The sequence below is a fragment of the Labrus bergylta genome, chromosome 2 (assembly GCF_963930695.1).
Source record: "Labrus bergylta chromosome 2, fLabBer1.1, whole genome shotgun sequence".
NCBI classification, from domain to species: domain Eukaryota; kingdom Metazoa; phylum Chordata; class Actinopteri; order Labriformes; family Labridae; genus Labrus; species Labrus bergylta.
This window is the reverse complement of record NC_089196.1, coordinates 33,624,980-33,640,344: the sequence shown is the minus strand read 5'-3', so window position 1 is coordinate 33,640,344 and position 15,365 is coordinate 33,624,980. Positions and strand designations below refer to the sequence as shown.

At 42.2% G+C, this 15,365-nt stretch overlaps 3 protein-coding genes across 6 annotated transcripts in view; 1 reads left to right on the top strand and 2 right to left on the bottom strand.

Annotated features, from left to right (window-relative positions):
* Positions 1–15,365, top strand: part of LOC136181104 (NLR family CARD domain-containing protein 3-like) — a 724,139-nt gene that overhangs the window by 478,969 nt on the left and 229,805 nt on the right. The window lies entirely within an intron of this gene.
* The window catches only part of LOC136181112 (protein NLRC3-like), a 693,514-nt gene that overhangs the window by 585,976 nt on the left and 92,173 nt on the right, over positions 1–15,365 (bottom strand). The gene's annotated exons all lie outside the window — the stretch shown is intronic.
* Positions 535–10,350, bottom strand: LOC136181075 (protein NLRC3-like). The gene is made up of 7 exons (XM_065961303.1): positions 10,329–10,350; positions 7,842–9,645; positions 7,562–7,735; positions 7,287–7,466; positions 6,366–6,533; positions 6,199–6,245; positions 535–3,188 (listed from the first exon to the last, which is right to left on the bottom strand). Exons 1-7 carry the CDS (start codon positions 10,348–10,350, stop codon positions 2,614–2,616), a joined length of 2,970 nt encoding a protein of 989 aa, XP_065817375.1. The 3' UTR covers positions 535–2,613.

The window sequence follows — 15,365 nt, the reverse complement described above, 5'->3', positions numbered from 1 at the left end:
TCCCTCGGCCACAGTCAGGTCAGGTCGATGTCGATTTCACTGAAAACCTGTAAGCCTTAATAAGAATCCTGCAGTCAGAATACAAAATAAAGAAAATCACAAACTGAATGATAACACCTGTGGATGTCATCTGGCATTCTGGATTTACTCAACATATTGTTAGAAGAAACGATAGAGATGCATTATAGCCTTCAGTGTGTGTAACTAAATGGTATATGGTAAAAAACACTTCAATGGTGTGTGTATTTGTTCTGTTATCATTTCTCTCTTTGGCTTCCTTTTTGCTGCTTCACTGCTTTTTATACATTTTCAGCTAAGAGGAAAATGATTCTTCGATTGGTCTTGGCGCTATCCAATTCCCACGGTAACCTGACTCGTCATCAATCTTAAAACTTTGCTTATTTCAATAAAAGTAACTGCTTTCATTTATCAATATTTCACCTCCAAGCAGACCCTTATTCTAAAAGACTGAACACATTGGTTTGGGTTAGGCCACGATAGTAAAAGAGTTCAAAGAGGAGACTTTAATGCAGCGAGGTTACAACTGTTTATTGTGTGTGGTTCTGAAAAGCAAGGAAAATATCTATGAACAAAATTCTTCCCATATACATTCATATTATAATTGTAAAGTAATCTGGGGAAGCAGTTTTCCACTTATACAATGTTAACCATGCATCTTTTAGCATCCTTACCTTCCTTTTTCTCATTTTAACACCAAACAACACAAATCAGAATTTAAGTTAATATAACCATTAAATGAATCTGAATTTTAGTATCTATTCAGTTCTTTATCTTTTGTTTACAATTTAAACAAACCAGTTAAATGTGTTCAGTGTTAATTATTATTTACCCTTCTAATGTAATTGTTTCCTGTGAACACTACACTATAAAACCAGAATGCAGAGTGCATCACTATGAAATAAACAGCCTACATTAAATACATGTCACCATTCAAACATTCTGAACAGATAATTACCAAAGAACACAGCACACTTACCAAAGGTATCTCTGCTGTCTTCCTTTCATTGAATTCATCCTGAAAGTGTCTCAGCCTCTCACCTCACTCCTGCTCTCACACACACCGCTGACACTCCTGTCTGTCAGTTAGAGCCACTCAGCAGGTTTACACACCTGGCTCACAAAGGGTACCTGATTTCCTGACCTGCTCAGTGCTTCTCTCCAGTGTTCAATACAAACTTTAAATAAAGGCTGACAACAGAGATAACCTGATAAGTAATAATAAAGCTGATTAACCTTTAAACACAAAGTAAATAAAAGCATATAAATATTTAAATTTTAAATTTATTAATTTTAATATATTAGATTTTAACAAAACAAAGACTGATTTAAAAAAATCCCCCAGACACCAAACATTTGTTATATGGAAAATAACTTTTTTTATGTGTTTTTTCATTAAAAATATTATCATCATGTAATCAAACTGTCAATTAAAGGGTTTATATCCTGATAATTATTCAATATTTGATCATTTTGATCAGGACTGAAGTTGATCAAAAGATTTAACCCAAAAAACAGAAAAAAAATTAATCTGTACTATTTTTATAGCAGTTTTTGGAAGTGAACATTTTTGTCCTTATTGACTCAAGAGGGTAGTACATTTTAAATCTGATGCTACACAAAAACTAACAATGCATCAAAGTCAATATTTTGTATAATCTTTGACATATCCAAGACTGATTCTAAAAAAATCCCACGGCTACCAAATATTTGTTATATGGAAAATAACTTTTTTTTTCACATAAATAACAACAGTGATCAAGTAATGAAATTGGCATCTAAAGGCTTAAAATCCTCAAAATGATTGAATGTTTGGTAGTTTTGAGCAGGGCGGAAGTTGTTTAAGAGATTTATGCAGAAAAAAAAGTAATCTGTTCTATTTTTATAGCAGATTTTTGTCCTTAATGACTGAAGAGGGCAGTAAATTAAACTGATGCCTGAGGGTTTAAAGTGTGTCTTATACAGCAGATTTGACGGTAATAACAGCTTATTTCAAGGACCTTCATATAAAGTGTTACCCAAGAAGAACTTAGACTGAGGTTCTGTCTGTGTTTAAACAGATGTCATGAAACACTTTAACCAGAGCTGTCTCAGTGCTGCGGTTTGGTCCAAAACCTGACTGGAAGACATCCAAACAGTCTTTCAATATCAAGAAGTTATTTAACTTCTGAAACACAGCTTTGTCTATCATTTGACCTAACAGAGGAAGATTTGATATAGGCCTGTAATTATTCATTATTGTCTAGATTGTTCTTTTCTAGTAGTGGCTTGATGACTGCTGTTTTCAGGGCCTGTGGGAAGACACCTGAGAGACAAGTTTACCATTTGTAACAGATCTGGAGCCATGACTCCTCCTGCTGCTGCCAATATCAAGACAGCAGGAGGAGGACTTTAACTGTTTAATTGTCACTTGTTTTTTATTGGTGAGATCAGAACAATACAGACATTAAAGAAGGGGGTCCATTGTTTTTCTGTGATGTAGAACATTTAACCCCCATTACCACCCCCACCCCCCATTATCACACCCCCCAACCATGAAACAGACCAGCTGGACAGAGTGAACAGAGTCAGCTGATCTTCAGTCAGCAGTGTTTCTCAGACCGACAGACGACACAGAGACACTGAAGAACCAGGAGAACAGAACCCAAACCCAGGATAGAGAGGTTCAGTGAATGTGGTGTTGAAGGTGTGGAGGTGGATCAGTGTGTCAGAGGAGACTCTGTAGAAGGACAGAGAGCCAGCAGGACAGTCCACATACACTGCTACTCTGTGAGAGACAGAGGAGGAGGAGGAGGAGGAGGAGGAGGAGGAGGAGGAAGAGGAGGAGATCTTTGTTCTTCTGTTATTGTGCCAGACATAGTAACCTTCATCAGAGCAGAACAGACTCCAGGACTGATCATTAAATCCAAACACACATTCATTCATGTCTCCTCTCCTTCTGATTCCTCTGTAACTCACTGATACATCAACATCTCCTCTCCACTCGACCTCCCAGTAACAGCGACCAGTCAGACCAGTCCTACACAGCAGCTGAGACCACCAGTTATCAAATCTGTCTGGATGATCAGGATATGACTGAAGCTCCATCACACGTGTCACCTTCCTGTTGTTGTCAGACAGTTTCAGTTCTCTGCTCACTGTGTTTGTGTCCAGTTCCAGCTCACAGGCGTCTGATGGAGAGAACGAGACACAACACAGCTGCAGGTTATAATCTGTTCATTCATCAACAACTTTACTGACACTTACTGATAGGGGTGTAAAGGTACACATACTCGGACCGGACCGTTTCAGTACAGGACTGATCTGAGTACGCGCGGAACAAAAGTGATTTAATCTGTGTTCCCACACGGACCGCAAAACAGAAGCACAGCTCAGGGTGGAGGAAGGCTGTGGCTGCTGGTATGGGACACAGCTTTTAGTTAATAACTTGTAAAAAAAGTTCAAACATAAACCGTGCAAACTGTGCAGATTAGTAGTTCCTCGAGTCCTGTTGGTCTGGACAGTTGCATATAACCGAGATGGAGTTCTTTTTACAGACTTACTCTTAAGTTTTGTTTTCATTTTCAGCGATGATCCCGCTCAAACTAAGAGCAAAAGGGGAGGGGGAGACGCGTCTGTGTGGGAGAATAACCTGCAGCAGAGACGTGCTGTCAGGGGAGGCAGGTGAGGCTCGTCATCATCAAAAGTAAAAAACAAATAATCATTAAATAAAATAAATATTAATATTTTTCTACTGATCTGTGTTATAAATGTTATTTCTGTACGATTCCAAAAATGTTCAATAATTTTCATGATCAAAATCTCTGAATTTGCATATTTCCGGCCGGCTCCGATGCGAGGTGAGGAAGCGACGAGTTGTGCCTCATCCCAGATTGCGCAATCCCTCACAAACTGGGTCGAGCGTATGCCTTTTGCTTTCTTACTGTTTGTCACCAATGTAATGTTTGTAGACACTTCTATTATACGTCCTCACTTTCCATAGAATAAGTAATGTATTTCACATGTTTTTAACATATTTAGTCTAATTTGACATAAAACCGCACTGAAAAAGCATGAGGTGAGGCAGCTGCCTCACCTGAAGGGGGCGTGCGTCAGGTTGCGTGAGGCTCATAAGACCAAGAGTTTATGCTTGGTTTGATGGTTGCTCCTCTTCTATGCAGATTTTTTATATAAACGGATATTTTAGTCCAGAAGGATAGGCGAATGGACTTTGTTTACAAGTAAAGGTAAGACCATGAATACACCGCAGTATATGCCTACTTTTATTTGTATTGACTGAGTATGAATTGTGGAATTGCAATGGAAAAAACATTTCTGAGGCGCTATAAATGTAACGTTCTTCCTTTCCCAAATATGCACCTTCCCTCTATGTGTGTGTAAATAATGCTGATATGAGATATGAAACACAACCAGTAGTCAATGGCATAAATTTATTTTATGTTTTTTTTAAATGTTTAATTTAAAATGTTATTAAAAAGTAACCTGAGCAGGTGTACAAGTCTGAACTGTCGATGCTGCACTTAGTCCGATGTGTAAAAGGGAAATTACAAATATTCCTAATAAAGAAAAAAACTTTACTGTAGTGAAAATGTGCCAAACCGAAGCTTCAAAACTGAGAACTGTACCGAACTGAAATGTTTGTGTACCGTTACACCCCTACTTACTGAGAGCCAATCAAACTTACAGTTCATATTCAGCACTGAATGATGTTTGACAGCACTGAAATGTAATAATCCACTTCTAATCAAGTTCAAATGGAGTTACCATGGCAGCCAGGAAGAATGGAGATCCAAATCAACAAACACATGCAGTGAATAAAGTCTGACTAATCAAAGTGCAGCACAAAGAATCTATGAACCATCTGCTGTCTCCAACTGTTCTGTCCTCAGAGGTCACATTCAGCACAAACAGGAGCCTCATTTCCACTTTCACTGTCACACACAATGTGATGGCAGCAGGAGTGTGCCACGTCCCTTTGTCCTGTCTAACTACTTTTAAACTGTGTTTCTGAAGTCATGGAGACCATTTCTTTTCCATCAATCTAGGCTCTACAACATACATGTTTTTGTTTTAATTGAAATTTAACTGGACTGGATGAACAGATAAAAATCTAAAGAAACAGATGACATCTCAGTCCTTGTGAGTTTTTCTCTGCTTGTCTAAGGTGTAGGCCACGCCGTCCCGACCTCACCTGGCCACCTGGCGGCCTGCAGCTGACTTGTGTATTGTTGTTGGATGTTCCTGCTGGCCTGTACTATGGTGATCGTGGACTTTGCTGTGTGCCTTACTGTCTGCACAGCCAGAAGACGAGGAGGAGAGCTAGCTTATGTCTCTAAAGATATTCTGTTTCTATTTCATCACTGAATTCACGTCTGGATGTTTTTGAGTAGAGAACTTGATGTTGGAGACTCTGCATATTTACATGTTTATGAAAATGAACGTCAAATCAAAAATGATTTCTGCTGTTTTTAAAGTTGATGAGCTCCACGAGCTCGACTACGAGCAGCCGGCCAGCAGCCAACATCAAAATGTGAAATGTCACAAAAACTGCATGTTGTAAAATATACATTTCTGTTGGATGTGATGAATGGTGATTTTCTATTCACTGGATTATCACTTTTATTTCAGTTTACATTTTTTATTGCATATTTAAACTGAGTTTCCATCACCCTCACTTTTATCATCACTTTGTGTTACTTCCAGCCCTCATCCTGTTGTAGTTTGAAAGGTTTAATCATAACAGAAACACAATCTGGAAAGCAGCAGGCACAAACCAATAGTTATCTAACCTCTGAAGTTAGCCAAGTCATAAGATCATGTTCTGATACACACACACACACACACACACACACACACACACACACACACACACACACACACACACACACACACACACACACACACACACACACACACACACACACACACACACACACACACACACACACACACACACACACACACACACACACACACACACACACACTTTGTAAAGCATCCTTGGGTTTCATATAAGGCGCTATATAAATCTAAGTTATTGTTATTAACTTCTCAGAGAGAAATAAACAAATCCTCTATTCACAAGCCATAGTCTCTGTCTGATTGTTCAAGAGCATTTACTCTTCTACACTCCAACATGTGCTGCTGTGTTCTGATGAAGAGAAATGAAAACACACTCACACTTCCTCAGACCAGGATCCAGTCTGTGCAGTCCACTATGGTCCAACCTGGAGGAAGAAACCAGATCAGAATCTATTTCATACATCTTCATTTAAATCCAGCATCAGACAAGAAGCAGAGTTCATCATTCAGAAACAGTGAGACAGCTTCTGTGTGTCTGTCTGTACCTCAGTGTCTCCAGTCTGCAGTGTGGATCCTCCAGTCCAGCAGACAGCAGCTTCTCTCCTTGTTCTCCTGGATGATTGTAGCTCAGGTCCAAATGTCTCAGGGGGGAGGAGCTTAGAGCTGAGGCCAGAGACGCACAACCTTCTTCTGTGATCAGACAACCTGACAGACTACACACACACACACACACACACACACACAAACACAATATGCTTAACATCCATTGGTCCTTTCTTCTCTGTTTTACACACACACACACACACACACACACACACACACACACACACACTCACACACTTACACATATAAACACCAACACACACACACACACACACACACACACACACACACACACACACACACACACACACACACACACACACACACACACACACACACACACACACACACACACACACACACACACACACACACACACACACACACACACACACACACACACACACACACACACACACACACACACACACACACACACACACACACAACCATGCAGCTGAACAGAACAGACTTCATAATCTGATACTAATCAATATTTACTCTGGTGACAAATAGTGAAGGTAAGACAGAGCGTGAGATAAACACACAGACTGCTTTGACATCAGCAGTGATGTAGAAACAGTTCTGAACTGTTTCATCTGAAATAAAGATTCTTTAGTTCTTTATGTTCCAAACATTATCCATGGTTTGTTTGTTGGTGGGGAAAGAACTTCATATTTAACTTTCTTTATTCCAGTCCAGCTTCCTCAGACTAAAAGACTGAGAGCTATAGAACGAGCTCAGAGCTTTACAGCTTTAATGTGGAAACATACAGGAAAACTTTAAACCACCACCAAGACCCATTTAATAAATGATTCATCAAGAAAACATGATCTTAGATGAATAATGTGGATCAGCTGCACACTAACCTGAGAGTGTCCAGTCTACAGAGTGGACTCTTTAGGCCAGTAGACAGCAGCTTCACTCCTGAATCCTGCAGGTTGTTGTTGCTCAGGTCCAGCTCTCTCAGACTAGAGGACTGGGAGCTGAGGACTGAGGACAGAGCTTCACAGCTTCTCTCTGAGAGGTTACAGACACTCAGCCTGAAGAGGATATGTTTGGTAAGTTAATCAAAATATCAAATAAACTAAGTACATTTAAGCTTATTGGGTAAACTTTCACATGAAAAAGTCCTTACCTGAGCGTTTCCAGTGAACAGTGTAGAGTCTTTAAACCACTACACAGCAGCTTCACTCCTGAATCATGCAGGTTGTTGTTGCTCAGGTCCAGCTCTCTCAGACTAGAGGACTGGGAGCTGAGGACTGAGGACAGAGCTTCACAGCTTCTCTCTGAGAGGTTACAACCACTCAGCCTGAAGAGGATTCAGAAGAACACAAATGAAAGCAATTACAAACTACAGTTGTTATTTCTGAATGAAGAGAACTACAGTTAACCTGGATAGTTATGTGAGCACGTACAGAGCTTTGTTTGAAGCTTTGATCACAGGCAGCAGCCTCAGAAGAGCCTCCTCTGAAGCAGAGTATTTCTTCTGGTCAAACACGTCCAGATCTTTTTCTGATGACAGTAAGATGAAGACCAGAGCTGACCACTGAGCAGGAGACAGTTTATCTGTAGAGAGACGTCCTGATCTCAGGGACTGTTGGATCTCCTCCACTAGAGAACGATCATTCAGTTCATTCAGACAGTGGAACAGATTGATGCTTTTCTCTGCAGACAGATCCTCACTGATCTTCTCCTTGATGTACTTGACTGTTTTGTGATTGGTCTTTGAGCCACTTCCTGTGTCTGTCAGCAGACCTCGTATGAGATTCTGATTGGTCTCTAGAGAAAGACCGAGGAGGAAGCGGAGGAACAAGTCCAGGTGTCCATTAGGACTCTGTAAGGCCTGGTCCACAGCACTCTGATATAAAGGTGTTGGGTCATGTTTTCCTCTGAATAATTTAGACCTCCAGGATGTTGTTTGATCTTCTGACATCAGATTGACTCCAGAGTTGATGAAGGTCAGATGGACATGAAGAGCAGCCAGAAACTCCTGAACACTCAGATGGATGAAGCAGAACACCTTGTCCTGGTACAGTCCGCTCTCCTCTTTAAAGATCTGTGTGAACACTCCTGAGTACACTGAGGCTGCTCTGATATCGATGCCACACTCTGTCAGGTCTGAGTCATAGAAGATCAGGTTTCCTTTCTGCAGCTGCTCAAAAGCCAGTTTTCCCAGAGACTTAATCATCTTCCTGCTCTTTTCATTCCAGTGTGGATCTGTCTCAGCTCCTCCATCATACTTGATGTTCTTCAGTTTGGACTGAACCACCAGGAAGTGGATGTACATCTCAGTCAGGGTCTTGGGCAGCTCTCCTCCCTCTCTGGTCTTCAGCACATCCTCCAGAACTGTAGCAGTGATCCAGCAGAAGACTGGGATGTGGCACATGATGTGGAGGCTTCTGGATGTCTTGATGTGGGAGATGATTCTGTTGGCTTGCTCCTCATTTCTGAACCTCTTCCTGAAGTACTCCTCCTTCTGTGGGTCAGTGAACCCTCTGACCTCTGTCACCATGCCAACACACTCAGGAGGGATCTGATTGGCTGCTGCAGGTCTTGTAGTTATCCAGAGGTGAGCAGAGGGAAGCAGTTTCCCCCTGATGAGGTTAGTCAGCAGCACATCCACTGAGGTGGACTCTGTGACATCAGTCAGGGTCTCATTGTTTTTAAAGTCCAGAGGAAGTCGACACTCATCCAGACCGTCAAAGATGAACACTACCTGGAACTCTTCAAACCTGCAGATTCCTGCTTCTTTGGTTTCAGGAAAGAAGTGATGAACAAGTTCCACCAAGCTGAACTTTTTCTCTTTCAGCACATTCAGCTCTCTAAAAGTGAATGGTAATGTGAAGTGTATGTTCTGGTTGTCTTTGTCTTCAGCCCAGTCCAATGTGAACTTCTGTGTTAAGACTGTTTTCCCGATGCCAGCCACTCCCTTTGTCATCACTCTTCTGATTGGTTCATCTCTTCCAGGTGAGGCTTTAAAGATGTCTTCTTGTCTGATGGTTGTTTCTGGTCTGTGTGGTTTCCTGGATGTTGTTTCAATCTGTCTGACCTCATGTTCATCATTGACCTCTCCAGTCCCTCCCTCTGTGATGTAGAGCTCTGTGTAGATCTGGTTCAGAAGGGTTGGGTTTCCTGCTTTAGCAATCCCCTCAAACACACACTGGAACTTCTCCTTCAGGTTAGATTTGAGTTTTTGTCGGCACACTGCACCAAACGTTCCTGAATAAAGAAAGAACTGAAATCAATGAACAGATCCTGATATAGATGACATGACTATCTGAGTTTGGAACTTTAAACCTCTTTGTCCTTTTTCTAAAATACTAAATCTGTTAAAATGTTCTTACTGCTCTGCAGACAGTCAGCCAGCTCCTCCTGCTTCATTCTCCTCAGGAAGTGGAGAGTGATCTTCAAAAATGCCTCATAACAGCTTCTCCCCTGCTCTTCATCATCACTCTGACTCTCTAAGCATTCTGGGTAATCTGGACTCAGGACCCTGTGGACTCTCTTCAGCTCGTTCTTCACAAAGGTGAAGATGTTCTCCTCCAGCAGCTGGAACAGAAGGAGACACTGGATATTTCATATAAACTGGTAGAACTCAACATGTGGTTCATCTGTCAGTCTGAAGGTCAGCTGGTCTAAACAGAACAATAACTTAGAATTAAATTATTGTAATGGTAGTGTATTAATTAACAGTGTGTTGAACACACCATAAAGATGAAGTCCAGGTCTGTTGGATTCTGCTGGTCTGATTGATCTCTGTGAACGTTGGAGCTCTCCTGTTGAACTCTGTGACAGGACATATTACACAAGAAAACAACAGGATATATATAATGAAACTCTGAGCCAAGATATGAGTCTTTAAACAACAGAGACATAACATTAACTTGATTTTTAATTCTTACCTTCCAACAGCAGGACGTCCATCTTTAAAGTCAATAAAGCGACCCTTAGACCGGTCACTCTTCATGGACACACAGCTGGGTCCAGGAGAGTCTGGTCTCTGTCTCATCATCCTGATACAAACAAACAAACAAAGATCATTTTAATCAGATTGTTCCAGTTTAAAGTTAACAGAAGTCGACTCAAACATAAACACAGCTCAGAAAGATGCTGTGGTTTGTTACTGAGATTTACAGATAGCAACATGCAGTAATACGATCTCACAGAGAGAGAGAGAGAGAGAGAGAGAGAGGAAGGGAGGGAGATAGGAGCTCAAGGTGCCAGTTCCCCCGGTAGTCTAAGCCTAGCAGCATAACTAGGAGCTGGTCTACACCTGTGTCAGCCCTAACTATAAGATTTATCAAAAAGGAAAGCTTTAATTCTATTCTTAAAAATACCGAGTGTGTCTGCCTTCCAGACCCCGGCTGGAAGATAATTCCAGAGGAGAGGAGCCCGATAACTGAAGGCTGAACTGTGCACCTCGGACACTGAGCTTCTGGCTGTCTCCCTTCACACTTTCTATCTCCCCAGAGAATTTCCTCAGCTTTTTCTCATCCTGGTTTACATCCACCCCAGAGCTAACGCAGCCACAGCCACTGAACACATCACAAACTTATTAAATAAACTGGAACTCATATCACCGGACTCTCCCAAATTCATCTTGGGCGATTTCAACCATTGCTCTCCTGAAAATGCACTAAAAGGCTACCAGCAGTACATTACATGCAGCACCCGCCTGAGGAAGACACTGGATAAATGCTATGGTTCAGTTCCTAACGCATACAGATCTGTTGCTCTCCCCCCTCTTGGCTCTGCTGACCACCATGCCGTCCTGCTTGCTCCAGAATGCACTCCTGTCATAAAGAGGGTTGAGAAAGTTGTTAAGAACATCGAGCAGTGGACCAACGAAAGCATTCTTACACTACAACTATAAAAACTGCCAAGCTCAAGTACAAGAACAAAGTGGAGGAAAAATTCACACAGGGGAACCTCCTCACAGCTTGGCAGGGCCTCAAAAACATGGCTGCTGTGAACACTGCTGCTACCAACATCAAAACCATCGAGGTTGCAGACAGCAGCTCTACTTCTCTCCCCAACGATCTCAACTCATTCTACACCAGATTCGAGAAGGACAACACCACACAGCTGGAAGAAACAGTGTCCATGCTCAAGCCCAGTGACTCTACACTCACCTTCAGCAGAGAGGATGTGGTGAGAGCAGCTCACCTGGTCCAGACAACATCAGTGGCCGCATCCTGAAGCACTATGCCGAGCAGCTAGGGGGCGTGTTTCAGACCCAGTTCCAGAGCTCTATGGACAGCAGCACAGTCCCCCAGCTGTGGAAACACTCCACCGTTATCCCCATCCTCAAGAAAAGCTCCGCCAAATCACTGAATGAGCTCAGGCCTGTGTCCCTCACGTCTCTGGTGATGAAGCCATGGAGAGGATCATAAAACAACACATCATCAGAGAAACCGACTCCCAGATGGACCCGCTACAATTTGCTTATCGTGCAGGCAGAGGTGTCGATGATGCAAAAACATTCATAATAGACACTGTTCACAAAAACTTAAAGCACCCCAACACCTCGGCCAGACTCCTGTTTGCAGACTTCTCCTCTGCATTCAACACCCTGCAGCCTCACATCCTGGCTGACAAACTTTCAACTTGCTTCCATCTGAACGACCAGCTTATCCTGTGGATATTGGACTTTCTGACCAACAGATCACAGAGAGTTCTGGTCAACAACACCTTCTCCAACCTCCAACACACCTCAACTGGCTCCCCTCAGGGCTGCGTGCTCTCACCTCTGCTCTTCATCCTCTACACCGATGACTGCAGAACCACACAGCCAAACTGTCACCTGGTGAAGTACGCGGACGACACAGTTCTCCTGTCTCTGCTGTCAGGCCCCTCTCAGCACCATGGACCAGTTCTTCAGGAGTTTGTGGAGTGGTGTGACAGCTCCTGCCTCGAACTGAACGTGAGCAAGACCAAAGACAAGGTGGTGACCTTCTCCAACAAGCAGAGGGAACTGGCTGCATCAGCAATCACCACAATCCATGGGAATCCTGTCGAACTAGTAGAGGAGTATAAGTACCTGGGTACCATCTTCGACAGCCTGCTGAAATTCTCCTCCAACACCGAGGAGATTCTCAGGAAATGTCAGCAGCGAAAATGCCTCCGAAGGAAGCTCAATTCCTTTGGAGTCAGTAAGAACATTCTTCTGACCTTCTACTACTCCTTCATTGAGAGCATTATTACTTTTTCTATAACCTGCTGCTTCCACTCCACCACCCTCCAGAACAGAAACCGCCTGCAGAGCACGGTCACAGTCTGCTCTAAGATCATTGGACTACCTGTAAGGACTTTGACATCGATCTATGAGCAACAGACAATCAGGCTAGCAGGTCGGATTATGCAAGACCCATCACATGCTCTCTTCCCAGCGTTTGAGTGGCTCCCCTCAGGACGCCGGCTTCGCTGTCCCTGCTGCAGGACACAGAGGAGAAGAGCAACCTTTGTTCCCAGGGCTGTCCAGCTCCTCAACTCCTACCCCCCCCCAACAGACACCTCTCACCCAATGCAGACTCTCAGCTGTGAACTTTGCTTTTTTATTTCCTTTATATTTGACATGCACCTTAACTGCCTCTGCTTTATCTGGTCTCATGCACTACATCACTTTATTCTATCCATTTTATATCAGTATTCATACAGTTCTGGTTAATTTATTCCTGTTGTTTCTTATCCATCATTGCACTACAGTCACTTTATTTATCTAATTCTTACCTTACAGTTATATTGTATATATTAGTTCTGTTGTTCCATTATTCACCATGCACCTTATAACTTATCATTTAGTATTTGCCTACTTGCACATAGCTCTGTATATATATATTTATTTCTCGTTTACTGCACATAGTTATGGTTACATCTGTTTACATCTGTTAGTCCGATCACTGTCCACTTATATCTACTCTTTTATATTTTGTATTTTTAAGTTAAGTTTAAGCTTTAAGTTGTATTTAAATTGACACTTTCTATTTAGGTTAAAATGTTTTGTCTACTTTGCACTGTTGTTAATTTACTGCTCTATGTGCCTTTGAATTGCCCCCCCGGGGACAAATAAAGTTTTTTGAATTTGAATTATGCTTTCTAGCCCCTCCTTGTTCAAGCTTGGCGGGAGGGTAGCAGTAGGCGACCCTATCAGCTGGCCCTCTCCGCAGGGTCTGGGGACAACAGAAACAGGGGCATCGCTGATGAGAAGTCAGCAGTAGGCGACCCTATCAGGGGCAGCCCTGCATCACACAATGACTGAAGTAGAAAGGAAGGATAAAAAAAAAAAGATAATATATATAGAAAGAAAGGGGAAAGAACAAAAAGGATGAGAAGGAAAAAAAAAAAAGAAACAAAGAAAGAAAGAAAAGAAAAAAAAAATGGAATGAAGGAAAGAAGAAGGACAAAAATAGGAATAGGGGTACAGAGGAGGGGAATGGAAAAAACAAACAAAAAAAAAAACACAAGCTTACACTCGAATTACACACACACACACACACACACACACACACACACACACACACACACACACACACACACACACACACACACACACACACACACACACACACACACACACACACACACACACACACACACACACACACACACACACACACACACACACGTTATTATTACTCCCTGCCTGCCTGTTTTGTCTTCGTCGTGTCTCCCCTGTCTCCTACATAATTTTGCTCTTGTCATATCCCTCACTTGTCTTGTATTGGCATCACCTAATAAAAAAAATAAAAAAATGAAGGCTCTACCTCCCATAGTACATGTAGAGACTGTAGGTACCACAGGCAGGAACTACTATTAGGATACGGAACAGATCCAGATCAAGGACTAAACGTGCCTCAGCTGGACTCAGATACCATTCACTAAAACAAGGATCAAGTGTTAAACTATGTAGTCCAGGAGAAAGTGTAGTCAGATATCAGTACAATGGTCAGCTGGATCAGCAGGATGTATGGACCAGGTAGGTTAGTGAACTTGACCTGAAGCTTTCAATGCCCAACATCTCACCAGCAGAACCTCATCAGGTTCAGGATCTGGGCTGTGGACAAAGTCAGGACATCCAACATCCACCTCGTGGACCATAATCCTCTAATCACAGTTTTTAAACCGTGGCTCCCATCCTTGATGGTGCATGCTTTAAAATGGACGTGCAGAAGCAGACTCTCAGTGAATGAAATCTGATATTGTGGACAGTATGTCTGTTTGTTTTGGTCATCATTGGGAGTGAGGAAGGAGAGGACTTTCATTCTACCTGAGGGAAAAACAAATATATTAATTCATTAAAAATGCTTTAATTGGGGTGCTGGTGGCCTAGTGGTTAGTGTGAGTGTCCCATGTAGGGAGACTGTAGCCCTCCAAGTGGGTGGCTCAGGTTCAAATCCGACCTGTGGCTCCTTTCCTGCATGTCATTCCCCATTCTCTCTCTCCTTGATTTCTGACTCTATCTACTGTCCCGTCTCTAAATAACAGAACAAAAAGCCCAAAAATAAATCTTTCCTCAGATTTGTCTCTTTTTAAGGTTTGGCCTATTATTTTGACTTTGTCTCAGAATATTTAGCTTCTTTCTAGTAGGGCTGTTTTTGCTTTAAAGTCATAAAGTCCATCACACTGTCGGCTGGTTCTGTGTCAGGCAGGTTAAGTTCTGACAGGGTCGGGGAAATAAGGTGCAGGGAAAGACCCAAATGTAAAAATAAACGGACTCACAGCTGCAATAAAATGATTCTTTTCCACATTTTACAGCCTTCAGGAAGGTCAGGGTTCAAATACAAACACTTCAAAAGAAAAAACACAAGATAGAACCAAAGCACACAATGATCATGAGGTGGTAAGAAAACTAAATGAAGGTGATGAGGAAAATGAAGACAGGTGAGTAGAGTAGAAGGGAAGGTCTGGGCTATTGAAACCTAGAAGAGAAGGTGAATTCT

Excerpts from the sequence above, each read along its gene's own strand:
- LOC136181075 (XM_065961303.1), bottom strand. The coding sequence starts at position 10,350 with ATGGACGTCCTGCTGTTGGAAG. Across the intron at positions 7,736-7,841 it reads AAAGCTTCAAACAAAGCTCT|GCTGAGTGGTTGTAACCTCT; the intron begins GTACGTGCTCAC and ends AATCCTCTTCAG. Across the intron at positions 7,467-7,561 it reads TGTTCACTGGAAACGCTCAG|GCTGAGTGTCTGTAACCTCT; the intron begins GTAAGGACTTTT and ends TATCCTCTTCAG.